General features: G+C 48.9%; 9 protein-coding genes across 9 annotated transcripts; 4 read left to right on the top strand and 5 right to left on the bottom strand.

Moving 5' to 3' along the window:
- Positions 1-1,180: 1,180 nt before the first annotated feature.
- FPSE_09324 (uncharacterized protein) lies at positions 1,181-2,482 on the top strand (the record flags this gene model as incomplete). Its single annotated transcript, XM_009262441.1, has 3 exons — positions 1,181-1,210; positions 1,266-1,472; positions 1,541-2,482. The coding sequence occupies 3 exons, from the start codon at positions 1,181-1,183 to the stop codon at positions 2,480-2,482; spliced, it is 1,179 nt and encodes a 392-aa protein (XP_009260716.1).
- A 2,723-nt stretch (positions 2,483-5,205) lies between these two features.
- Positions 5,206-6,761, bottom strand: FPSE_09323 (uncharacterized protein; the record flags this gene model as incomplete). Its single annotated transcript, XM_009262440.1, has 7 exons — positions 5,206-5,431; positions 5,505-5,758; positions 5,810-6,307; positions 6,371-6,423; positions 6,493-6,580; positions 6,652-6,661; positions 6,748-6,761. The coding sequence occupies 7 exons, from the start codon at positions 6,759-6,761 to the stop codon at positions 5,206-5,208; spliced, it is 1,143 nt and encodes a 380-aa protein (XP_009260715.1).
- Positions 6,762-8,908: 2,147 nt separating this feature from the next.
- FPSE_09322 (uncharacterized protein) lies at positions 8,909-9,748 on the top strand (the record flags this gene model as incomplete). Its single annotated transcript, XM_009262439.1, has 2 exons — positions 8,909-9,038; positions 9,093-9,748. 2 exons carry the CDS (start codon positions 8,909-8,911, stop codon positions 9,746-9,748), a joined length of 786 nt encoding a protein of 261 aa, XP_009260714.1.
- Positions 9,749-10,251: 503 nt separating this feature from the next.
- Positions 10,252-11,679, bottom strand: FPSE_09321 (uncharacterized protein; the record flags this gene model as incomplete). The annotated part of the gene is made up of 2 exons (XM_009262438.1): positions 10,252-11,101; positions 11,159-11,679. The coding sequence occupies 2 exons, from the start codon at positions 11,677-11,679 to the stop codon at positions 10,252-10,254; spliced, it is 1,371 nt and encodes a 456-aa protein (XP_009260713.1).
- Positions 11,680-12,015: 336 nt separating this feature from the next.
- FPSE_09320 (uncharacterized protein) lies at positions 12,016-13,713 on the top strand (the record flags this gene model as incomplete). The annotated part of the gene is made up of 4 exons (XM_009262437.1): positions 12,016-12,222; positions 12,271-12,540; positions 12,596-12,800; positions 12,851-13,713. 4 exons carry the CDS (start codon positions 12,016-12,018, stop codon positions 13,711-13,713), a joined length of 1,545 nt encoding a protein of 514 aa, XP_009260712.1.
- Positions 13,714-13,997: 284 nt separating this feature from the next.
- Positions 13,998-15,939, bottom strand: FPSE_09319 (uncharacterized protein; the record flags this gene model as incomplete). Its single annotated transcript, XM_009262436.1, has 7 exons — positions 13,998-14,662; positions 14,712-14,954; positions 15,002-15,076; positions 15,126-15,489; positions 15,545-15,711; positions 15,764-15,797; positions 15,868-15,939. The coding sequence occupies 7 exons, from the start codon at positions 15,937-15,939 to the stop codon at positions 13,998-14,000; spliced, it is 1,620 nt and encodes a 539-aa protein (XP_009260711.1).
- Positions 15,940-16,546: 607 nt separating this feature from the next.
- FPSE_09318 (uncharacterized protein) lies at positions 16,547-18,389 on the top strand (the record flags this gene model as incomplete). Its single annotated transcript, XM_009262435.1, has 3 exons — positions 16,547-16,573; positions 16,628-17,825; positions 17,878-18,389. 3 exons carry the CDS (start codon positions 16,547-16,549, stop codon positions 18,387-18,389), a joined length of 1,737 nt encoding a protein of 578 aa, XP_009260710.1.
- Positions 18,390-18,623: 234 nt separating this feature from the next.
- On the bottom strand, positions 18,624-20,746 carry FPSE_09317 (uncharacterized protein; the record flags this gene model as incomplete). Its single annotated transcript, XM_009262434.1, has 2 exons — positions 18,624-20,552; positions 20,687-20,746. 2 exons carry the CDS (start codon positions 20,744-20,746, stop codon positions 18,624-18,626), a joined length of 1,989 nt encoding a protein of 662 aa, XP_009260709.1.
- A 2,983-nt stretch (positions 20,747-23,729) lies between these two features.
- FPSE_09316 (uncharacterized protein) lies at positions 23,730-24,819 on the bottom strand (the record flags this gene model as incomplete). Its single annotated transcript, XM_009262433.1, has 2 exons — positions 23,730-24,332; positions 24,382-24,819. The coding sequence occupies 2 exons, from the start codon at positions 24,817-24,819 to the stop codon at positions 23,730-23,732; spliced, it is 1,041 nt and encodes a 346-aa protein (XP_009260708.1).
- Positions 24,820-25,323: the final 504 nt, after the last annotated feature.

Below are 25,323 nucleotides of genomic sequence, written 5' to 3'. Positions count from 1 at the left end.
CCCCAGGGTATCAGAAAAATTGACCGTAATAAGCATAAGAGACGAAATCAGTAGGTCACCTTATGCTGCTTAGACTAGGTTTCTTAGACTACTTATTTCTATACCCTAAGACATAGGAGGCTAACCTTTCTGCTTCCTACTAGGCAGGATCAAGGAGTAGAAGGCGCATCAACCCCGTAAGATAGATCCATGTTGGTAACGTCAGATTCAGGGCCTGAGCTAAGACGCGGTGTGTATCCCTAGAAACGCGTTCCTCACCCTTGGAAGGAGGAAGGGATCGACGGAAGATTGACAACGATGGCGATATCCATTGACTTCAATTTTGAACTCGTGGATTTTTTTTAGACATCAATGGCGTCTCAATGGTACTATTGAAGGTCATCATGGCATCCACAGTCGGCTGAACATCATCTCATGAGCCCAGTTAGGTCCCGTCTCATACCACTATCATACCTCAATAAACCCATCTTATCTCACACGTATTGGCCCACCAACGTGAGAAAAGGCTCGGTACATAGTAGAACAGCACAGAATACTCCATAGAGCGCTAATTGACAAATATCCGGTCATGACGTTAACCCTGACAAAGCCTGAATCATCACTCCCTGTCATGAAGCAGGTACCGTACAGGGATAGTGGAGCTTAGGTGAGTTCTGGTAAAAAAAACTCAAAGTAGAGACTTGGAACCATGCCCAAGACGACCGTGAACCCGCTCGAAACGCGTCTTTACGCGTCCCCCTTGGCCATATTCGCTTCAATGATCCTGGTGGCTTGAGATTCTCATGGTAGCAGCTCAAGCGCTAGTGGTCGTGAATGCGCCCAAAGCCCCTGGTTCACCCAGTGACGCGCAGTGATACCCAGCGCAGTACAGAGTAAAGTGGCCCGCTATTGCTGTATGTACCTAGTATCTAGCAGGTATCCGTACCTACTAAGGTTAAGTAAAAATCAGTCCATACTGATAGAAAAAACTTAGATTAGCTTTAGTGTATTTGGCCTAAGCAATTATTAGTATTTTCGTCCATTATCCACCGCGTATTGCCCGTCGCGACGCGGTCCACTCCACGTGATAGCGTTCCAGCTTATAAAACCCCGTCCTTCATCTCATTCTTTACTTTGGACCATCACCACCGCAACCACAGCTCAAAGTCAACACAAGCACTTCTCCTCCCTTTATACCACAATGGCTGCACAAATGACTCCTTCGAAGCAGGTACGCCACGACGTTCACAGTTACTTACACTCGAATTCGTCGCTAACATTAACAGGCTGCTTCCGGAATCGAGAACTTGAACATGGAATCCCCTGTGAAGAAGCTTAACTTCGGTACCGATACCACCGAGCTGAAGACCAAGATCGTTGAGGAGTCCAAGAAGGAGGAGTCCAAGACAGTTGTCTCCAAGGCTGAGGAAGACGAGCCCATCCTTCAAGAAAACCCCCAGCGATTTGTTCTGTTCCCCATCAAGTACCATGAGGTAAGTGACGCGTTTTGACGCGTAAAGTGGTGCCCCCACTTGGCCATGATGCTAATATTTCCTGATAGATCTGGCAAATGTACAAGAAGGCAGAGGCCTCCTTCTGGACAGCTGAGGAGATCGATCTCTCCAAGGATCTCCACGACTGGAACAACCGTTTGACTTCGGACGAGCAATACTTCATCTCCCACATTCTTGCTTTCTTCGCTGCCTCCGACGGCATCGTCAATGAGAACCTTGTTGAGCGATTCAGCGGCGAGGTCCAGATCCCCGAGGCTCGATGCTTCTATGGTTTCCAGATCATGATGGAGAACATCCACTCCGAAACATACTCCCTCCTCATCGATACCTACATCAAGGACCCTGCCCAGCGTACATACCTCTTCAACGCCGTTGACACTATTCCTTGCATCCGAAAGAAGGCGGATTGGGCCATCCGATGGATCCAGGACAAGAACTCTTCCTTTGCTCAGCGTCTTGTTGCTTTTGCTGCCGTTGAGGGTATCTTCTTCAGCGGTGCCTTTGCTTCCATCTTCTGGCTCAAGAAGCGTGGCCTCATGCCTGGTCTGAGCTTTTCCAACGAGCTCATTTCTCGTGATGAGGGTCTTCACACTGACTTTGCCTGTCTCCTCCACTCTCACCTCAAGGGACGTGCCAGCAAACAGATGATCCAGGACATTATCACCGATGCCGTTTCTATTGAGCAGGAGTTCCTCACCGAGGCTCTCCCTTGTGCTCTGCTCGGCATGAACTCCAACCTCATGAAGCAGTACATCGAATTCGTCGCCGATCGCCTCCTCGTGGCTCTCGGCAACGAGAAGGTGTACAAGTCCACCAACCCTTTCGACTTCATGGAGAACATCTCCCTTGGCGGCAAGACCAACTTCTTCGAGAAGCGCGTTGCTGACTACCAGAAGGCCGGTGTTCTTCACAGCGCCAACAAGAAGGATGAAGAGGAAGCACCGAAGGGCGAGAACGGGGGCGACTTCACCTTTGACGATGATTTCTAAACGTCTCGTCTCGTCGTTTCCCTTTTCTTTTGGCCCGGGCAGTTGCTCAAGGGCACGTGACATGAATATATACCCTGTTTTGTACGTTTGAGATGATGATAATAATATAGTACTCTTAGATAGAGATGAATTGATTAGATTGGTTTACCTATTGTATTCCCTAAGACTTGCCTAATGATCTCCTAAATCTTAGGATACAAAAATAAACAACCTAAAGACTAGGTATAGTTCAAGTAGCATAAGCTGACCTAACTGCTGCGATTCTATTGTCCAGTTCAACCTTATTGATCGTGCGGCCTCGTGGCTTTGTGGCCTTATCGAACTTTACATCGTTAGCCTTTATTGTTGAATTATTGGGGTTTTATAAATGAAGACTCATTCGATCTAAAAGGGGTGTGAGTTTGGCAGTAAGATGCAGTACTGCAACAATATATTGGGGTTTTATTGTTAAGGTTACTGCTCTCTTGGATTTACTCTTTGAAGATGAAAAGCGCCGCCATATTATTATAAGCTGACCTAGTGTAATGAGCTTAGATATGATCATTCCACTCACATTGTACACTTATGTGGATGATCATTCGTCATGGTAATTACTTCCATTTAAATTCGAGGTTATATAGCTTAGTATTATGCTGTCCGTCATGACACTCCCCCCTGACTGTTCACATACCCAATCTCCCTTTCCACAAGAAACACCACTACCCGAGCTACATTTCAGTGATGTGGGTAAATATTTGTTTCTGTATTGTGCCCCTTAGTGCTATGAAAATACTATTGAGTCAGTCGATTGGGAATCAGGGGACGGAATCCGGGCAACGACAGATACTGCTAGACATATAAGGACAATATCCTGACCTATTCCCCGTTGCCGATTCCAGTTCCAAGCGACACGGGGGTCCTTCTTTGTCAGTACTGTGGTCCAGGTTGGAAGCCTGGTGTTGTAAACTCCCGTCAAAAACCTGCACCCGCTGCCAGCTGTCAACGGCCGCCATCAACCTGCAATCCCCAGACTCAGCGCATAGCTATATAACTTACAAATGCATTTCATTATATCAACAGGGTGGTCGAGCGGTTAAGCCGTTTGATTACCTTCCCAACGATTCCCGCTAGTAGCATCTGGGTTGTCTCTGCAGCGATGCATCGAGCCTCATTGGTCTCGCCGGAGGAGGGTTTCTTTTTTTCTTTTTTGTCCCCCCTTTTCACTTTCACTCCGCTCTACCTGTGTTCTCTTCTTTGGGTGTTCTGCACGTTTACTATAAGTCAACTCAGAGGTTCGCATTTTGTTCGTCTGCCCAGAGAACGACACTGTTTATTCTTGCTGCTTATTGAACATGACGCTTGTAGATCAAAGGCAAACACTCCTTTATTGTCCACAGCCATGGTATTTCCGCCCATAGGTAGTTCAATATACGAATCAACTCTTAATCAAGCCAGCTTTGTCAGAATGACAATTCTATCTGCATGCTCAGTTGAGAATTTCTAATGAACTAATGCATGCTACCCCTTATTCAGGGGCAAGACTCAGACCTATAGTGGTCCTCATGATGATTGTTCTTTTTATTTTATTTAACAAAAGACTCTACAAGAATGATAGAAGCTGGATTCGAACGCTGAATGTACATTGGAATCTAGGTAGGGTGGCAGCGTCGGGTCCTGCCTGTCTCGTAGCCAGCATACAGGCGCCTGCCTGCCTGGGTGGGCATTTCTCCAGGCAGCACCCAGCCTTCACTCCTACCCGAACCTCCAGTGAAAGACATATGTATCAAGACAAGTCAGCACTTAACAAAGACGGAATTCAACGGCTAGGTGGTCGAGCGGTTAAGCGCTTGGTAGTTGGCCAGCAGATTTACTCACAGAGTGAGACGAACCCGACACTTAGCCTGAGATGAACGTTAGCGCGCGCTCTTTTTTTGCAATACTCTTCAATAGATCTTTAAGGCTCTTTTGCGTATTTTTATCATTACCTGCCTGCCTGCGTGTCGTGCACATGTCTAGTTAGCCATATGCTTATGTCTCCAGTACTGCTGGCTACCCCTGAGTTTTTATGCGCAGGGTTTTAACTTTTTCGGTGACAAGCAATATTACAAATTGTGACATACTTTTCTTTTTGAATATACCGATGAAGAGGTTGGTTTATGGCTCGTGGAAATCGGTCAGGGGCGGGATTCGAAGCCCAACTAACTGTGCATGTACCGTGTCCCCTGGAAAGCAGTCACGGAGCAGTAAGGGGCGATTGCCATTTGTCGAGGGCGTCAGCCAATTCTACAGAGCAGTCATCTGAAAAGTCTGGGCATTGTAGTCTGTATTATTGACCATCTGGAAAGGGTTATCTAGACGTCTACGAGTGCATCTGGCAGTGTCACCATCCAGTCATCGTCCTGCAGCTAACTTCAGTGATCTCGTAGCGGATATTAAGCAGGCTCTGAATTCTCAATTGAACAAACTCTAGGAGATTCATTTGCTAAATCTCGATATTTAACTACCTGACTAAAAGTGCCAAGTACTGTATTTGTCTGGCTTACCCCGGGCGAGTTACACTTAGGTACCAAGTAGGTTCATGGCAGTGCCATTGGTCAAACTATGCTCTGATATATGCAGTCAACAGGTTGTGTGACTATCTTCCTTTCCCCCTCTATGCATTTCCCTGCAACAATCTTGGTATGGAATTTAAACGAACAAAACATGACTGGAGGTATCAAAATATGTAGAGTACTATGTCTTACTCAGAGAGACTCGTCCGAAGAATCGTCACCGTTACTTGTGTCAGTATCGCTGAGATCTAGAAGCTGGAATCGATTTCCCATGAGGTTCTTGCGCGATGGGTGAGCAGGCGCGGCGCTGCTGTCTTCCTTCACGCAAAGGACCGGGGCCTTGGCGTCACAAGGTAAGGTATCCAGAGGTTGAGCACACTCATCAGCGATCCATTCGATACGAGAATTCTTGTACTCCCTGCCAAGTTGTCAGTTAGCAGTAATTCGATCGCTAGCATGAATGAGTGCTAGTTCCGGCAAACCCAACTTACGACCGACTAAGAAGGCAATTGCGGGCGAAGATAGCGGAATTGATTGAACTGGTGCTGACAAAACAATTATCTTTGTTGAACTCGATGTCAATCACATGAAGGTTGTGGATATGGTCGAGATCCTCACGGAGGCTTTGGGCAGTGGTGTTGGGATCCCGCTTGCGAATGACAAAGTTTCGAGAAGCTCCTCTGGCGGCATGGTAGGCGACTTGGCCTTTCACGACGTACTGATAGTCAGACCATTTGGCATGTATCTACAACCATTCGTCAGAATAAGAGCTAGGGAGATTCATCGCTCAACCTACTTTACGGTCCTTGAAATACAAGCCACATGTCCGAGTGTAATCAAGGAAGTCAACTGCATCAGTTTCCCGTACAAAGGATACTGTAGCAGAGTTGTCTTTTGCCCGGACGAAAATCTCCAGAAGCGGTCCGCCTCGAACGATCGTAGCAACTTCGCCATGAGTGACGCCAGGAGCCAAGTTCAGAAGCTGGACCGATCTTTGAGCGGCACTCTCCACCCATCGGTTGGACTCGGATCGTTTTTTGTTTTGAAGTAAACCACGATGTTGTTGGTCCGGCGAGTTGCCTGCATAGGCGGGAGATGCGTGCATAACCTCACCTCCGAGATTGTTGTTCCCCTTGAAGGCTCGCTTTTCGTTGGAAGCTCCAAATGGGGCACCTTGCTGATTCTGGTAGAGAGAGGCTGAGATGTCAGGGGCAAACGGTGTTGAAGTTGAATCGCCGACACTCTCGTCTGCGAATGACGGGGTATTCTGAGTCGCTGTCGGCAGACAAAGTGCCTAAGATAAAGAATCAGATAGGCTCAAAGTGAAAAAGAAAAAGAAAAAAAAGGCTGAACGTACGTTAAGAGTGGCATCGTCGAAGCCGCAATGGTTGAGATTCTGGCGCAGGTAGACTGAGCATGCAGTAATCAGAAAGAGTTGCAGAAGGGGAAGTCAAGCCATTCGATCATGATGAAACATACAGTACTGATGAGCAGCTGCGAGGAGGTTGCTGTACTCTTCCTGTGGGATGTAGACACATTGAGATTTGTTAGCTGGCGACTCGAGGCCCTTGAACAAATGTCAGCTTCTAATATCTGTATCCGCGATGAATCTTGCGTAGATAGGGCAAGTGAGCATACGGTTTGATTCCTAAGGGTGTAACAAATTAGAACTGAAAGCGGCATTGAGAATTTGGAAGCATTTGAATTGAAATGACTTGCTGGTACTGTACTTACTGTGTAAGGTTCATTGTGGTCGTCTTGAGAGAGTATCTCGATTCTGAGTGTAGGTACTGAAGAATGAAAAGCTGAAAGGTGGACGAAAAAGATGGCGGGTAGAAAGGCAAATATTCGCAACTCTCGAGGGGAAGGAGCTTTCTGTAACTCATCAGGTAGGAGGCCCTTATTTGATCATTAAAGCGAGCCAACAGGCAGGCAGATTCACGTGCCGCTGTTGGCAACTGCGAGCCTCGTTGACAACTTCCCGTCACTCTGAGGGGCTGCCATCCACAAACGCGAGCCTCCCGTTATTCGGCTTCTGGCTTGAGAAGGAAATAGAACAGGAAAAAGCAAACAAACGTTCAATTTCAAGCAGTGAATTAGTCACAATTCGCATGCCTCGTGGGTAGGAATCCTACATAACCACACATGTTGTACAATGACACAACCAGACGCAGATCGATCAAAAGAGGCCTTCCATGAATACATGTATACAAACATTGCCACATAGATCGAATTGTGAAAAGAAGACTTCAAACAGTCTTACGTGGGTTACGTAGTAAATCTTGACAGTTTTGCTTTTGGGGTTGTCCTTCACCTATGGGGTTTCTGACAGTAATCAGCACCCTCGCAGTCATGTTGCATCGGGTGGTGATCGTTCAATACTTGGCATTAAAGACGGGCTGACAGGCTATGAGCAAACAACGGCGGAAACATATTCTGTGTATGATATGAATAGGAATCTGTAATGCAGTTGAATCAGACATACTGTCTGAGTTACTTGATATTCCTACCTCCACGTGATTGATACATGAGACCAAGGCCGTTTGATCAGAGGTTAAAGCGATAGAAAAACAAACTCAGCCCAAACTCAAGTGAGATCAACGGGGCCGTGCAGAAAGGTTAGTAGGTGCTTCACTTTAATTTGAGACACCATCGTCGCAGGCATATTCAAGATTCTGGGAGGGCACCCAGGTCAAGGTCCAAGGGTTGACTGAGAGTTCCAGGGAGAGTGAGTAGTTAACTGGTGCGTGCGATACTAGAAAGATCTAGAAATCATGAAAAGAAGATCGCAGTAACGATGACACTTGCCATCGAACCCAAGAATCTGTTGATGGAACCTTAGTACCCTACTACGTAGTACCTAATCCCGCTAACCCTGTCGCCCGTCCCATCTTTTGTGCATGATTGCCGAGAATAGCGGGCGGGTTCAGGCGTTAGGGGACTCCGAACAGGGATGGGGCGAAGGGTAACCGTTGTTATTTTTAGGTGAAGCAACGGAGTCTACACGAGATCATGTGATGGTGTCTGTTCCTTTTTTTGGATCAGTTGGGAAGCATCCAACTTTGTCAACACGAGACGATGACTTCCACGTCTGACGATAAGTGAATAATGCTACACCAATAAATCAGGCTCTGGACGGGCTGTGTCCTGCAAGCCCGGCCAATACTGTGATTATCTGCTGTACGTACAGTTTTTGGCACTGCAGCGTCCATCTCAGCTCCCACTACGGATAACAGATGGAGATCCAACGGTCCCAAGCTCAGACTCCACCCAATGAAAAGAAAATACGGAACTGTTGTTTTGGCTCCCGAGTTAAAAATCGATCATCAAGGGGGGGTACTGTTCTGGGGCTTGAAGTATATGCTTTTACCCAATGAGAGGAAATGACCAACCCCCTGCTCCCTTGTCTGCTGGGCCAACCCAACATAACGCCAACGCTTTCCCTTGTTCTCCCGTTTTTGCTCCTATCCTGTTGATTTCTTGTCCACCTCTTGTTCGTTCGTTCGCTCACACGCTCGCTCTTCCTCTCGTTAAAGCTTTAGAGATTGTTCAATTTCAGAACTTTAGGACTAGCAGCATATCGTCATTGCTTTGATTCTGTTGTCTCTCTAACTCTGATTCTCTCTCGACATTCGCTACTCCATCCGTTTCACCCTTCACTCGCTCTCATCAGCTTGGACACGCCCACCATCCTCGACAGATCTGTCATTCGCAAGGACAATCTATCCAACCAACATAGTTAATATAACATCGTCATCGTCATCGTCATCGCCATCGAGACGACAACGGCTTTCCATTTTCGACCAAGCCTCAACTCCCGTCGCTGTGGTCCTTGTCTGATTTCCATCTCAACCCCTTTCTCTCGAACCCGACAACTGCCATCAACGAATCCATCATGCGTCCCACCTCAAGCATCCTCCAGGTGGCTGTCTGCCTTACTTCTCTTGCGCCCTTGGCCTCAGCATGGCCCAGTTGGTTTCCCAACGTCGACTCTGTTGTAGTTCGACGAGTCGCCCCAGAAGATCGTACGTCAGCTCTCTGTACAACCCCCAGATCCCCTTTTACTGACCCTTGAACAGTGCCTCTGGAAACACCGGTTCTTAAGCCTCGTCAGGATACCACGACTGAAGAGGAAACCACAGGCACCAAGAAAAGCCCAAAGCAGACCAACTTAAACACAGCCAAAGTCGAAACTGGAACAGAGACAGACACTGCCACCGAAGATTCCACAAAGACAGCAAAGGAGACTGGAAATAAGAAGTCGGGCACCAAGACTGGGACTTCTGCTCCTAAACGCACAACCTTTTCTGCTGATGTGCAACCCGGTGGTTTGAGCATGACGCTGCCCGATACTATGTATGTCCCTACGCCACTTATCAAGATTGGCGACTATGCCACCTTTGGCTGGAACTACACCTCGCTCGAGGGCACTCCTACTGCGATCGACGTGCTTGTCAGTCAGTCTTCCGCCGGCGAAACCTACACTCTTACCGCCAACATGACTTTCGAGACGAACCCTACCTACGTTTGGGATACTAGCAAGCAGGCCAACGACCCCGATGCTCCTCTCCCCGTTGGCATGTACACTCTCATCATCATGGATTCCGACTCTGCAATTACCGATGTTCCATCCCCCGGTTACTTGGCGGTACAGAAGACTTTCCAGTTCGGCATGTACACCCCCGCGGCCTACACGCCCTACCCCCAGTGGAACTGTGATATCTGTGACAAATAGTCTCAAACCATCACTTATTCTTGCACTCGTTCTTTGGGAGTTAAATCTTGGAAGGTGTTTACGGTTAGGCGAGCATCAGATGGAGAAAAATTGCTTATTGTTCTTGGTCCTTTGGATGCGTCACACGCTCAGTGAGGGCGTTGGTAGATATATGTCTTTCTGGCGAAGTTAATCTGGGGGAAGCCCATTTTGGATACTTATGACATGGTGGTTGAAATCGAGCAGAGATCACTTAATGATTTTATCTATTATATACATCTTAATCTCGTCAGTTCTTGGTAACTGGCAGCAGCTTTTCCGGATAAATTTGAACCATGTTTTGTGTCTTCTTCAAATATGTTGTTCATATCGGTGTGTCTTGCATTATAGTATCCTTCCGATGGTAACGAATTTCGATGAATCCTAAGTCTATCTGGGTATACGAATGGGATGTACTAATAGCTGCTCCTATAACCTGCAATCTAACGATCCCGCTGAAACGACAGCCACCACGTGCCCAAATCTTAAATCATGCGCAGTTGGAATCCTGCTCCCTTCTCTTCCTTGTCCCGCCCCTGGAATATGCCACTCAGGTCAGCGTCGCCTAGAGAAGCAGCCTGTCCACCACGCACAGGCGCATGAGGCTCTACGCGTCTACGACGCTCCTGATTCGCCTTACTAGGGAAGGTCGGGAACATGCTCTCTGGCTTCGGCTTGGGGTCCTGTCGGAAATACTCGTTTTGCAGCATTTCTTGCGCTGACGGCCTGCGCTCAGGGTTGAGTGACAGTAGATCGCCCAGCAAACCGGCGCCTGCGCTAGTAAGGCTGGGGAAGCGAGCACGAACGACAGAGCCCGTGGCAACCTGCGTCTTAGGAAGGCGTAACGAGCGGGCGTTGGGGAGACGTCTGAAACCAGGCCATGTCTCTTCTGTGGGAACGCCACAGAGCTCAAAGATGCGCGAGACTTGATCAACTTCATTTTTGCCTTGGAGCAGAGGTTCGCGAGTGAGCAGCTCGCCAAATATGCACCCTACACTCCACATATCGACCGCAGCATCGTACGTCTTCGCACCTAGAAGTAGTTCAGGAGCGCGATACCAGAGGGTGACAACAAGCTGGGTAAGCTTGGGTGGAGGGTCTCCGACGTAACGAGCCATTCCAAAGTCAGCAATCTTCAGCTGGCCGCGGTTATTGAGAAGCAAGTTGGATGTCTTGAGATCGCGGTGGAGAATCCAGTTGTCGTGTAGGTAGGCGATACCTGATGTGAGCTGAAGAAGAAGGCGCTTCACTTCGGAGGAGAGGAAGGGCTCCGGCATGTCTTCTAGAATGGACTTGAGGTCGTGTTCGACGAATTCGAGAACCAAGAATAATGAACTGCAGTGACTGTTTAGTATCGTTGCTACTGAGCGGAATTGACGGGCGAGTGCTTACTTGTCTGGCCGCGATACATCATCGCCCACAACTACCTCTTCCATGGCAACAATGTTTCGGTGTTGGCAATCCTTGAGTATTTGTATCTCACGAAGACCGGTGACCGGTAGACCGTTGCGATCCTGGGGTTCCAGCTTTAACCTCTTCAATGCGACGACCTTGCCCGTGGCTTTATTCGTCGCCCGCGCAACCCACCCATACGTTCCCTCCTCGATATCGTTCAACTTTTCGTAATTCTCGACGCTTCTGGACTTGCCCCAGCTACCAGTCGGGAATCGCAGCAGCTTGGCTGGGGGCAGTTTCTCGTCTTGTTTTGCGCCTGGCTCGGGTGTAATTCTCCGCCGCTTCGAGGGTCTATCATCGTCCGCTTCGAGGTTGCTCTGCTTCGCTGCGTCCTGTGATTTCTTCTCTTCTTCGAGTTTTCGTGCCTTTTCTGCCTTCTTTCGTCTCTTTTCTTCCTTGAGTTTGGCGTCGAGGCGGGCGTCTTCCTCCGTGTCGGCCCACCGCGATTTGCTGGACATGATGTGCGCTGTAGTGGATGTAGAGGTCTAGTCTTGTAAAGATACGGCGGAGTCTGGGTCGGCGGTATATTTGAAGATGTAGATAGTGTTCAATTCGGTATTCGAGTATGTATAGAGAACAACGAAGCTGTGGAGAGCAGTGGGAGCTTCGGGGACGGTTTGACGTTGAGGAATTCCTTATCTTATCAGCAGGTAGCTTTGTCTCAGGAAAAGCATCGTCACTGATGCCCACCTTCATGTGAGTAAGTGGTATCGCACTACTACTACCAGGGAGCTTCGCCCATTTCTTGAGTCTGTAGTCTTTTATATACACGACTATTTAGTCGGAGGCTCAAAATGTTCAGATCATTGGGCATAAGGCCTCTTACAAGGCTTGCCAACAACCGTTGTATGTCACAGCCAAACTTGGTCAACTCTTGTGCTGCCAGAAACTTCTCATCTGCTGCTCGTCGATATCAAAAAGAGATTGAATTTCCAGATGAATCCGAGGGTGAGAGAAAGTGGTCGACGCCTTTGGCTAAACAGCTCTTTGCTGCTATCTCAGTGAGTAAGCTCTGTCGAAAGAAAGTGTCCATGCTAACCTGTATCAAGACAACAGGACCTGTTCCATTGGCGAGCTACATGCGAATGTGCTTAACTGGTGATATTGGAGGATACTATACTGGAGCCATTGGTGAAGGCCGAGACCAATTTGGAACAAAGGGAGACTTTGTCACTTCACCAGAGATCTCTCAAATCTTTGGCGAACTCATTGGTATTTGGTTCATCGCTGAGTGGATGAGCCAGGGTCGACCAAAGCAGGGGGTTCAGATTATCGAGGCTGGACCTGGTCGTGGTACGCTGATGGATGATATGCTTCGAGTATGAACTCCATATGACGTTTTGCTCTCTATCGTTCTCACTGACTCTTTGCTAGACAATCCAAAGATTCCCTGCTATGGCCAACAGCATCGACGCTGTCTACATGGTTGAGGCCAGTCGTGAGCTCCGAAGTGCTCAGAAGGAACTTCTTTGCGGACCTGATGCCTCGTCGTCAGAGTCAGAGTCTGGCTTTCGCAGTGCTAGCAAGTACAACGGCAAACAGATCGTTTGGACCGACAACATCAAGTCAATCCCATACGGTAAGCATGAGATCTTATTATGCTGTACTATAAAGCTAACATCATTATAGAATCTGACAAGATGCCTTTTATAATTGCCCATGAGTTTTTTGACGCACTGCCTATACACAGTTTCCAATCCGCCCCTGCTCCTCCACCTCAACCAAAGCCCTCTTCATCTACTTCAGCTCCCCAGCCACCACCTGAGAACACCAAACCCACCATGGAATGGCGAGAGATGATGGTGTCACCTACACCACCGGGCGTCACTCATGCCCAGCTCGGAACACCAAAGTCAGAGCAACATGAGCCTCCCCCTGAATTCCAGCTTACTCTTTCGTCTACCCCTACCCGCCACTCTCGCTTCCTGCCCGAGACCTCTACTCGATACCGCAAGCTCAAGAGCATGCCTAACTCGAATATTGAAATCTGCCCGGATGCTTCCATCTTTGCTACAGACTTTGCGACTCGTGTCGGTGGTTCGGATGAACATCCCAAGCCCAAGCCCAGTGGTGCCGCTCTCATTCTTGATTACGGAACTTCAGACACTGTCCCTATCAACTCACTTCGAGGCATCCGTCACCACAGGCGTACAAGCCCCTTTTCCGCGCCTGGCTTGGTTGACCTGAGCGCTGATGTTGATTTCACCGCCATTGCTGAGGTGGCTATGTTGGCAAGTGAGGGCGTTGAGGTCCATGGTCCTGTCACCCAGGGCGATTTCCTCGGGGTCATGGGTATCCGTGAACGTGCTGAACAGTTGACCAAGGCTCCTGGTGTGGAGAAGGACACCGTTGACAAGATCGACGGGGCTTGGAAGCGTCTTGTTGACAAGGGCCCAGATGGAATGGGTAAATTGTACAAAGTGTTAGCTATTCTGCCCGAAAACGATGGTCGAAGACGGCCAGTCGGATTTGGGGGCGATGTCTTGGGTTAGACGTAGGAGGGCCATGGCGGTTATCCTTGAACATTGACCCCGAGGGAGCTGAAGAGAAGAACAACCTTGGAAACATGTGTATTGATCACAATATTGCATTTATACCTGTCCATCTGTACTATACTACATTTCACGAGCTACACAAAAAGAGCCCTGCATTAACTGAAACTCACTTCATTCATCAGTAAGATTTGATCTTTTTGGCAGACCTATAAGTACACAAAAAACAATGCGCCGAGAGGTGGCCGCAGAAGCATTCATCCCAAGTCAACGCCCTGAATTTCTCATTTGGCTTTCACAAGCTTTGCGTCTTCTTCGTCACTGTCGTCATCGTCTGAGAACTTGTCTCCATCCTCCCCAACGGCAAAGATGGTCTCGTTCTCTAGCGATTCGCGAGGACCGGTGCGAGTGTTCCTTGGCTGTTGAGGGGTGCTCCGAGATGCGCTTGAGAACGATAGACCGTTGGCATTTTGTGAGGGGTTGTTTTGAGGCTTGGCGATCTCAGCCTCCTCATCATCTGAGTCCTCTCCTGGAACACCAATATCGCCAAGGTCAAAGTTGCCATCGTCATCTTGAGCAATTTCGTCACTCATGGCGAAGCGACGGTTGTTGGACGTAGGGCGCCAGAGATACGCAATCCATGCTACATCGGCAAAGTAGACAACATTCAGCCAGCCATCAAGGATGAACCATCGTGTCTTCCAGTGGAATGGGACGAAATCGGGGTCGCTGGCAGAGGCAAATGTGAAGCTGTTGAAGAAGAAGAAACCAAAGATGACCATGACACTGATGAGAATAGCCCACCAGAGCTTTCTGTACATGGCTTCTTTGGCATGCTGCTTTCGCTCGCGGAGATCCTTGAGGGTCCAGTTGAGGGAGTTGAGCGTCCAGACATAGAAGGCAGTCAGAGTACCAGCCAGAGGGAGGACGATCAGGAGCACAAATGGGCCTGTTCTGGGTCAGTGGATATCGCGTAAAGAATAAACGAGTAGTCTTACCAGCTGTCTCTGGGGTAATAGAGAGGAAAGTAAGCGAGTAAACGAGGCCAAACAGGAAATGCGCTGCTGCAAGCCATCGCACTCTGATCATGCTCTTGCCCAGGGTGTGTTTAACCACACCATAACCCATACAAACAATAAGCAGCAAGAAGAACGAGAACGAGTTTCGTCCGGCGTTGAGGATTCCTACAATTGTGAGGAAAACCTTTGAGCCGATGTTCGAGCCATGACGATTCTGATATTCTACATTCGAGTTAGAACGAGCAGTACAACGAGAGCAAAGCACAAACCATAAAAGCCCCAAGTAATGAGCATCTCGACTACCAGGAAGATCAGGATTGCTGTAATATAGTTTTGCACGGCCACTAAATGGAGTTAGTCAGAGCTCACTATTGCATGGGTCGATGCGCTTACAGATATCGTGTCTATGTTGGTAGTACAGGAAACCCCAGTAAGCAGCGAGGAGCGCATACAAGATACTCATGCCGCCATAGAATGGCAATTTGGGAATCTGTGTGGCTTCGAGTTCACCATAAGCATTGCGGTACTCGACCACAAGGTCATATTTCTTGGTATTGACAACGTCTGTAAGGACGCAGTAGTAGCCAGTTTTCTTGATAGCGTAGTTGATGGGAGCGGCCGTGTTGAGATGAACAGCCTTGGTGAGAACCATGCTAGATGATTTCTTGTCGACGTCGGGGTTCAAGATGAACTTGCCAATGTCGGTCTTGTTGCAGTAACCTTGCTTGACGAAATCGTCGCCGCAGACGCCGAGTCGCTGTATTCCAGGCATGTCAGTATGCGCCAAATGAGAGGTTTGCGACACCACTCACGTTTCCGGGAACATCGGGATCAGGTATTCCAACGAGATTTCTGTCCTTCCACTCGAATATCACAAGACTTGCTGTCGGATCCTTGACGCCCGAGTCGCTGCTGTTGAGGAACTTGACAAGGATGAATGGATCGACTGGTCCGCCCCATGAGGACTTGCTGTACATGCCTGAAGACTGTCAGATCAAAGAGTCCAATCGCATATGATAGCCATGACCTACCGGTACAGTATTCTTGGTAGCCTTCCTTATTGCTCTAGAGGAAAACAAAGTTAGCGCAACTGTAATGCCAACGTTCTGTACCTAGTTGTAAGACCATCCCGTACCAGTCCGATCTCGTAGGCTTGGGTTGTCCAAAGGGACATGCCCAGCACGAGCAGTCCCGTGAGGAACCTCATGATGTTCGTATCGTGGATATCGCGGCGAAAGCTTCGTAAGGGTCGCGAGGAGAACTGGAATAGAAGAAAGAAGGGTCGCAGTTCAAGGTAGAAAGAAGGGAGCTTGGAGACGTTTAAGAGGTGGCGCTGTAGCTTGTTAATTTATGGAGCATGTCGAGCCTGTCGAATGTCCTGATTGCGCGGCACGTTATGCTTCTTCGAGCGGGCAGGGGACTTTGACGTTGACAATTCGTGGTCAAGGTTAAGTATAAGGTTGAATTGATATAGTTGAGGTTTATTAGTAGTTAATGTAAGAGTTCGGATGCCTCAAGTTACAGATTCAAGGGAGCAATCAACGGGTATATGTAATTGGTCGCCGCCCAGTGATGCCAGGTCAGCACCAGCACCAGGAGAAACCATGGTACGCACTTTGTGTCCTCATTGGCCAGACCTCGAAGGGTTACGATAAGCCCCAGGTCGTCTCAGGCACCTTGTTAGCGTATGAGGTACGTAGAAGCACCGTACCTTAGCGTGGCGCATCATATGGAACCATGGGTCTAGGTAGGGAAATTCCATCATCATAACTTCTTTTTTTATACCAATTCACATTTGTTCCATCAGCGCAACAATGGGTAAAGGAACAGACAAGCTCTACGTAAGTCAACATCCCTCAACCAAGGTCATTCTTCTTCTAACTTCATGTCCTTAGATTACGCATTCAGAATGGTCCTCGGCCGACGCCTTCTCTCCCAGCATCGGCGCAGGCGCGTCCCGTAACCAACAAGCCACTGCTTCATTTCGTCGTCTTCCCTTCAACTTTTGCGCCGCGAGCCTTCAACCATTTAAGAACCCAGTTTGCACATCAGATGGAACTATCTTCGATGTCGAAGTCATTGGCGCATGGCTCGAAAAGCATCCCAACCAGAACCCCGTCACCGGCGAGCCGCTACAGAAAAAAGATTTGATCCGCCTCAACTTCGCCCGTAATTCAGAGTCGGACTCCCTTGGTGCTGGATTGAGCGATGGAAAAGGCGACCTGATCGATCCAGTCACATACAAGGTCTTCACCGACAACACACACATAGTCGCTATTCGTCATGGCACGTATGCCAACGTCTTCGCTTGGGATACGGTCGATCGCATGAACATCAAGGCCAAATCGTGGCGCGACTTGGTTGATGACGAGGAGTTCACTCGCGCCGACATCATCACTCTCCAGGACCCCCAGAATGCGGCCAGTCGCGACTTGAATCAGTTCAAGTTCTTGAAGGAAGGACACGAGGCGCAATTGACAAAAGAGCAGGAGGAGGAGCGCAATGCCGGTAATATCAACGCCGGTGCTTTGGGAAGCATGGGCGAAAAGGTCTCGCGTGCCAAAGCGGCGGTAGAAAAGGCGCGCAAAGCTCGTGAACAAGGTGGCGATGTCAACCGAAGCTCTACTGCTCTAACGAAACCCACGGGGGCTGGCACTGTCGTTCGCCAGTCGATGATCAATGACAAGAAATTGGCTGTCAATTCTGCTACATATACCACCGGGAAAGCCGCAGCCAGTTTCACTAGCACAGGCTTGACACCCGAGACGAGTGGCGAGAGAGCCCTACTCTCTGATGAAGAGTACATGCTGAAGCCTAAGCGCGTCAAGGCAACGGGATTTGCGAGAATGGAAACAAATATGGGCGATTTAACAATCGAACTATACCCAGAGTTTGCGCCCAAGGCTGTGTGGAATTTCATCAGGCTATCCCAGACAGGTTATTATAAGGGTGTGGCCTTTCACCGAAACATTCCCAACTTTATGATTCAGGGTGGTGATCCCTCGGGCAGTGGTCGAGGCGGGCAGAGTGTTTGGGGCAAATATTTCGATGATGAATTCGATGGTCCTATGACACACAATGGCCGCGGAACTCGTAAGTGGCCCCTTTCAGTACGGTCTGATTCTTGCTAACCTCACGCTCCCAGTCTCGATGGCCAATAAAGGGAAAAACACAAACTCCAGCCAGTTCTTCTTTGCGTACAAACCAACACCTCACCTCGACCGCAAGCACACAGTATTTGGAAAAGTCGTTGAAAACATCAACGTCCTCGCCAAAATGGAAAACGTCCCCACTGATGGTTCTAACCGCCCCCTTAACAAGATCTTGATCAAGGATATTGTCATTCTCCTTGACCCCTTTGCCGAGTTTCAAAAACAGAAACAAGCGAACGAGTTTCAGACCAAGGAGCGGGAGAAGATCCGGCTACAAGGTGGTACAGACGATGATAAGACAACATGGACCGGCAAGCGGATACGAAGCGACGGCAGCATGGAGAACACAGGTGCTGGAGAGAGTGTAGGAAAGTACTTAAAGACCGCTACGCAACAGAGTACACCAACAGTCAACGAGGCAGACCTGGAGGACGTTGACACATGGGAGGAGCCAGTACGCAAAAAGGCCAAAGGAGGCGGTTTTGGGAATTTCGATAATTGGTAATTAAAACGGACACACGGTCTGCCCATGAAGGACAGCAGTATGTCAATAGCTCAAAAGTGCTGGGTATGTAGCCTTCTGAATCTCGCCCTATCTATCCAGAGAATCATGCTAAGAAATGGAAAAGCCTGCCAATATCACGCCCATGGCGTATGATGAATTCAATTGAACGCTGAATGAAGTAGTAAGAGAGATGTTGGGCCACATGGTACCGCATATCTATCGTAATTAGGCGTATTAGACTATCGAGGGCAGAGCGCTCGGTGCTACCGATGGAAGCTTGCCGAGAAGCGACGAGTTGTGGATAGAATGGCCAGCCTTCTGCTCCTGCAACAGTCCTGCAACGACGCGCGCCTGTTCCAAGCCAGCTTCTCTATGTATGGCATTGAGGCCCTCTACAGCGTACTGCTTCGTCTCAGGGGAACAGACCGATGACATGCCGAGCATGTACAGCGGCCAAATGATGGTGCTGTTGGTTGAAGCAAGGCTCATAAAACGAGCAGCATCGTCTGTATGGGCTGTCGATCTTGTTGGGTCAAACATTACAGGGCTACTGCCGCTGCTCGAAGCATCGTCCCCTGTACCAAATCGTGGATCATGGGCAGGAGGCGTTGGTAAGACACGGCAGGCTTGCTTCTTGGCAGCAATCGACACCGTATGCGCTGGGTCCTTCCGATCAAGTATATCCCGTATACTAACAACTCCGAGGTGCTGAGGTATACTTGCAGCAATCGATCGTCCTAGCATGCTCAAGAGTTTGACAGATATGGCAAGAGTCTGAAGATGGGCCTCCGATATTGTAATATTGCTGGATGACTCGAAGATTGCACAAAATTTCTCAACAAATGTTTCCAGCAGGAGCATGCGTATCCCTCGCACCATGTTCCAGGTGGTGGATTGAAGAAGTCCGGCATAAACGTGACAAGTTTGTCCCAAAACTCGTGGGTCCGGCTGCGTCAACTGCACATGATGGTATCTCCAGTCCTCTGGCAGCCCGGAGAGTGTTGCAGAAATTTCCTCCTGGACATCAGATATGGCGTTGACTATGTCATCAAGACTATCAAGTCTGCCTGATTTGATATCGTGCCGAACCTGCAGTGCTTTGTAAACGGGATATGCTACATAAAAGTCGGGCCCCATGAGTTCTTCGGAGGGAGGAATCTGACGGCGAATATCTATTAACGTCCCTGGCATAGGGAGGCCACTCTGAATGCAGCTGATTAGGACTGTTTGGCAAAGCATGAGAAACATGCGTGCCCCGGCTTTGGTCCTAAATTGAGCAACACCCCTGATACTAGCAAGAGCAGCAGCACCATTAACATGATCTTGCCAAGCACGCATCGTATGAGTGCTATAGCCTGAAACGAATTCGTATGTGCCAAGAATCAATACGGCAAGCATGGTTGTGTCCTTCACTACTTCTATCGGGTCACGGAGGGCCCGGTGCGTTAATCCGAGTGCGATGGCGTAACTCTCTTGGGCGCGAGTCATAAGTTCGGGGGACTGGATGCTTTGAGAGCATGCCGCAAGTCCAACGGCTGCCATACTGACAGAGACCAGGTCAACTTGGGTCTGGGCCGAGTCCGGAGGTTTCCATACATCGTATATGAAAACGTAATTTTGGTGGGAACCTCCATTATCCGTAACATAGCGAGAAAAGAAGAAGGAAATCCCCTTGTCCTGTGTCTCGGGGCATAAAGCCCTGTCTAAGGGGACGTCGAGCTCGGAAGTCCTGCTATCGTCATTGGCATCAGGTGGGCTTTCCGAAGTCTCTGAGGAAGAACGGCTCCAATCGTTGTTCAAAGCTGAAAGCACGGGTGCGCGGCAACGAGCGGCCCGTTTTCTAGAACGTCTATCCGTTGCTTTGTTAGAATTCTCTACTTTAGAAGCAGGCGCCAAGACTCCGCCAGGTCTTGGATTAATGATGAATGTCGGCGATGAGCCGATCGGCTCAGTTGGTGTCGAGGGAGACGGAGACGGAGAGGGGAGTCCCTGGCCGGCAGAGCTCTTTTTATTCGGAACGAGATGCTGGGCTCGCCTGTTTTCTGCTTTCTTGATGACATGGGAGCTTTCATCTCGAAACATAAGATCAACAATGTTGCGATAACCAGGACATGTCATCCCCTTCTTGGTGCATTGTGTACACGAGGGTTCCTTTTGGTCGCACTTGGGAGATGAATTACAGGTTAGCAAGAGAAGGACTAAACAACAAATAGTCATGGCGACGCTGTCAACCCCTGTGTCCCGGTCGTGGACGCTGTCGGGGAATAATTTGGACCAGTGATGACGGGATGACTTACGCGAATCTTCCGACCACGGCAGACGGAGCAACCTTTGGAAGGCTTCCCGCAGTAGACCATGATAACTTAAAAAGGCACAGCCTTACAGTTGATCATCCAGGTTTGACAACTAAGGTCGAGGGAGAGGTGTAAAGATAGAAGTGCTGGCGCTTTTGCAGGTCATGTCATGATGGGCACCTGCTGGTAGTAGTGCTTCTCGACAACGTCGAAGGTGGGTTGTTCTGTCTAACAAATGCAAACCCTTGGCTAAAGAAACAGGCCCCACCGGATGGTAGTTAGATAGAAGGGGGGATGCTGGGGTAATGTCGAAAGAAGCGACTAAGTATTCTGAATGGTTGCTTGGTTGCTTGGTTGGGGTATCACTGTGTCAGAAATCGCCAATCATCTATCATGAGCTTGTGAATCGATGCCGAGAACGAAGACGACGGAAGAATTATATATTGTATGCTCCGGATCAAAGAGAAATGAAAGCAATGTGCAATTAAATTAGATGTGAAAGGGAAAAGTAGAGGCATGGTTGATGCAGCAGAAGGGCTTGTATGCGGATCGATAGGTTCGCACCCTGGCATCGCACTCAACGGGATTGGGTGTGATGCGACTTGTTAGCTGCAGATTGGGTGGGCAGGCGCCGTTATGGCTGTGTTCTTCCTTCCTTCCCGAGGCCCCCCAGTTAAGGATGCATCATTGGGTCAGGACCTACACGTTTATTCCTTCGTAGATATTGCTACAGGGAAGAATATTTATTTGCCTGTACTAGAGTAGCAGTAAAAAATATCTACTGTTGCTCGTGTCTAGGATTAGATAAAAAATACTCTGATCAGTTGGTGACTGATAAACTTACCAGCAGCGTCATCCTGATAGAGATAGAGTTGGGGCTAATATAAATCTAACTCGGGACCATGAGGCCAGCTTCAAAGCTATGGGTGCTATGCACAGCTAAGGGTCAACCTGCAACCCTTTCGTTCCTTGATTGCGGCCGGGGCACATACTATTAAAAGCCACAACCGCATGTCTTACATGTAATCCATACAACCGAGTGGCTCCTGATAAGGGTCTAGCAAGATATCCTCCAAGCTTGCTTCAGTCGTTACCTACCTACCCTCAGGGTATCAGAAAAACTGACTACTGTAAAAATAATAGACGAAATTAGTAGGTCACCTTATGCTGCTTATACTAGGCTTCTTAGACCACTTATTTTTATATCCCAAGATGTAGGAGGCCAACTTTTCTACCACACACTCACTACCTAGCTACCCTGAGGCTTGTCTATAGGTTTTGGAAAGATGAAACCAGAAAGGGTTGCAAATCAGATATATTGAACGAGTACTTATATTTATAGGTCTATTCATTCTAAACTTATTCTCTGCCCCCAACATGAACTGTCAACAGCTTTGGTCTCCCATCGTTTAGAAACCCGCTCTGATCTACTCCTCCAGACGCTCCAACGTCATCGTACGGAAACGCATATCCCTTACCCTCATGTGTAACCTCATGACATATTCTTGAGTAGTGATTCGTTCTTCCCTCTGCCTCCCCCTTACAATAATATTCACACACCTTTTCCCCCTCAGGTTGCCGGCAGTTGCCCGACAGCGTCGTCCTGTTTAGCGCAGCCGCAAGCCGGGCCCCGACATTGAGCTGCGCCGGCGTAACGTCCGGACCCCCCGCAAACGGCCCGGAGCTGCACGATACAATGTCTCGGGTTGACGGCTTCGCAAATGAAAACTCAAGCTTGTCTTTGCCCACGTCTTTGAAGACGATCTTGTCATGATGCACTCGTCCCTTGACGTCGCCCCATTCAGCCTGGGTGTTGATCTCGATATCCTCTTTCTGGTATCGCTCCCATGCCGCATCAATCTCTGGCGCAAAGTAGTTCTCCAGCAAGCCTGGGTGCAGCTCCGCAGCAGCATTGATACTCAGCGCTCGGAGGTTGGAGCCTGAATCTGACTTGACCACAAGCTTCTCCCATCCCGCGCCGTCCTTTTCGCCCTGGCGCTTCAATCCTTCGCAGACTTGGTCCAGCCCATCCTTTGGCAAACCCCGTACATGCGTGACTTTGCCAGCTTCGTTCTCGAGTTCCAGGCCGATCGGCAAGCTCACAAAGTCAACATATGACACGTTCACATACAACTGGTCGTTGTTGTAAGTGAATTCGCAGAAACCCCAGTCGGCGCGAAAGTTCGGATCGGTCGGGTTCATCACGGATGGCTCTACCACCGCTGGCCCAGGATTCAACAGAAACGTGAGAGGGTTTTCCTTGCAGAACCAGATGCGGCCTCCAAAGATGTGCGGTATCCGTACCCTTTTCTGAGCTCCAGGTTCGCCGACTTGTATGGCAATGTCTGCTCCCACAGGCTGGAGAATCTCGGACGGCGATTCAGGACGATACAATGTCTCCCCATCTGCGAGAAGCATCACCACGCCTTTCTCATCTCGTCCTGTAACATGGGCAAACAGTGACTTCGAGTCTGTATGGTTGGTGAGTAAGATATCCAGGAAGGGTTCAGTAGGCATGGCGTTTAACTGTAACGAAATACTATTAAATGTTGTAACGTATCGCGTTGTAGGTGTGATAACATGTAAAGAACGTAGCACTAGCTAGAGGGAGAGACCATTGACTGTACTCATGCCTCAGTACCTCAATACCTTGGTACTTATAATCGCTGCGTGGTGGCCCCTCATCATCTCACTCACTGCGCTGCTTCTGCCCTGTTTTAGGCCCTGTTTTGTTGGATTCTTGGCTAAACCTCCAACAACCTGGTACTCAGCTGGAGCACGATGGAATGAAATCATCAATTCAACGCCCCAAACCTTAGTCTATCCTGGTCTAGTTCTTGACAGTAGCTGTTATTTTGGTGCAACCAACACTAAATTTACAGTCAACCTTTCTGCTGCAAATTCAGGTCTACTACGTCAGCACTTTGGTACATTCAGCCACCAGCATATTTGTCTAAGAACCAGAAGCGGAATAGTTTTCTTATCAACAATAGGTAGCAATGTATGTACTCTTCTTGAACTGCTAACTTCAGTCATGCCCAGTCGTTTACAAGAACAATGCCAATAAGCCAAGTCCCAAGCCTCCCAGCAAGCTCAGCTCTGTACCCGCCGCGTCACTCTGGTCATTATCGTCAGAATCGTGCATGTCGCCACTGTGGGATGTTGCATTCGTAACATTCTGGATAGTACACACAGAGGCTCTCTCGGCCGACAGGCCACATTGCTGCTGTAAATATGACTGACGCTTGTGATCCGATGAGTTGAAGTAAGCCTTGACATAGCTGACGGTGACTGTTGCGTCCTTGGTCGGCGGACCGCCAGACCACAACGGATTGCCGTTACTCCAATGCTGCAGGATCAAATGACCTCCAGAAGTAGGCATATCACTGCCGTTCATCTGAGTGAGTAGTTTGCTATCAGCATAAAACAGAACGTGGCCAGGAATGTAGTCGAATCGATATTCGTGAAAGCTCTCTGTTGGGTCGAAGTCCAAATCTACCCGCTTGAAGTTCCCAGTCTTGCTGGCATCGTAACCGGCCTCCATGGACGCCCTAGACTGTACAACGAGGTTGGCAGGGTAGACGCCCCTGCCGTGGTCAAACTCTTGTGATAGAAACTCGATATCGATCTCTTGGGTATCGTTGAAATACTGCCATACTGTTAGCTCCCTCAGTCAGAATTCAATACCAATTGCTCACCCAGAAGAACGCCGCACACGTGCCCTTGATATCTGTTAACTTTATCCCAGCTCGAAATGATCCCCAGTGAAGGTCTAGTCTTGTTGTGTCTATCTCGCTTCCTGGGATTGCGTCGTTGCTGATAGTACTGCTCACACGTAGCTCAACACCATTGCCCTGACTAGGATTGTTTTGAGCATGCGTTGCTTGGATGGCGACGTTTGTGGGCTCAAAGGCCTTGCTGTAGTTCCCGCGTCCATCTTCTGCTGATACTGTGAATTCCTGCGCTACCCAGTCATGACTTTGGGAGATGTTTTGGAGTTGACCGAAGTCAGTCTCAAGCCGATCCATAAACACAACGACCCCCTCGCCTTCGGGACTTTGAATCGAATAACCACAGTCACATGTGCCGGACACCAGATGCACTGCAATAACAAGGGCGCAAAGTGAAACAATCATGGCGACAGAGGGGAGATGGATACTGTCAAGCTTAATGAACTTTGAGGATAGCCTCTTGTGTCACTTTATGGATTTGGATTCTCAGTGCAGACGCGAACGAAAAAAGACATGACAGGCAGGGTGATGATATGCTGTTAGCACTTGCCCAGGTAGGAAACTGCAGTTCCCCTGAGACTTCCCATCTTTACGAATTGCACTACCTGTGTTCGCCTGCTATTTAGGTAGTCAGACCCGAAGTAAGGCACGAGGTAGCACACCAAAGTAAACAGACATGGCAACTGCGACGTATGTTGGGTAGTGGCATTGCATGTAAACATCACAGGCACGCGGACGAACTATTATCAATGGCATTTGACAGGTGCTGATTATTCAAGCAAACACTATTCATCTATACACGAGTATGGGCCAGCCTCCTCTCAACGGCATGCTGTGACAAGGGGTCCAGAGGACATCCAAAGTTGCCAGATCATGCTAATGCCGTCTAATGGCCGCAAAACAAACAAT

Source organism: Fusarium pseudograminearum, chromosome 3 (assembly GCF_000303195.2).
Source record: "Fusarium pseudograminearum CS3096 chromosome 3, whole genome shotgun sequence".
In the NCBI taxonomy this organism is placed as follows: Eukaryota; Fungi; Ascomycota; class Sordariomycetes; order Hypocreales; family Nectriaceae; genus Fusarium; species Fusarium pseudograminearum.
The sequence above is the reverse complement of the archived record's forward strand: the minus strand, read 5'-3'. Positions and strand labels throughout refer to the sequence as shown.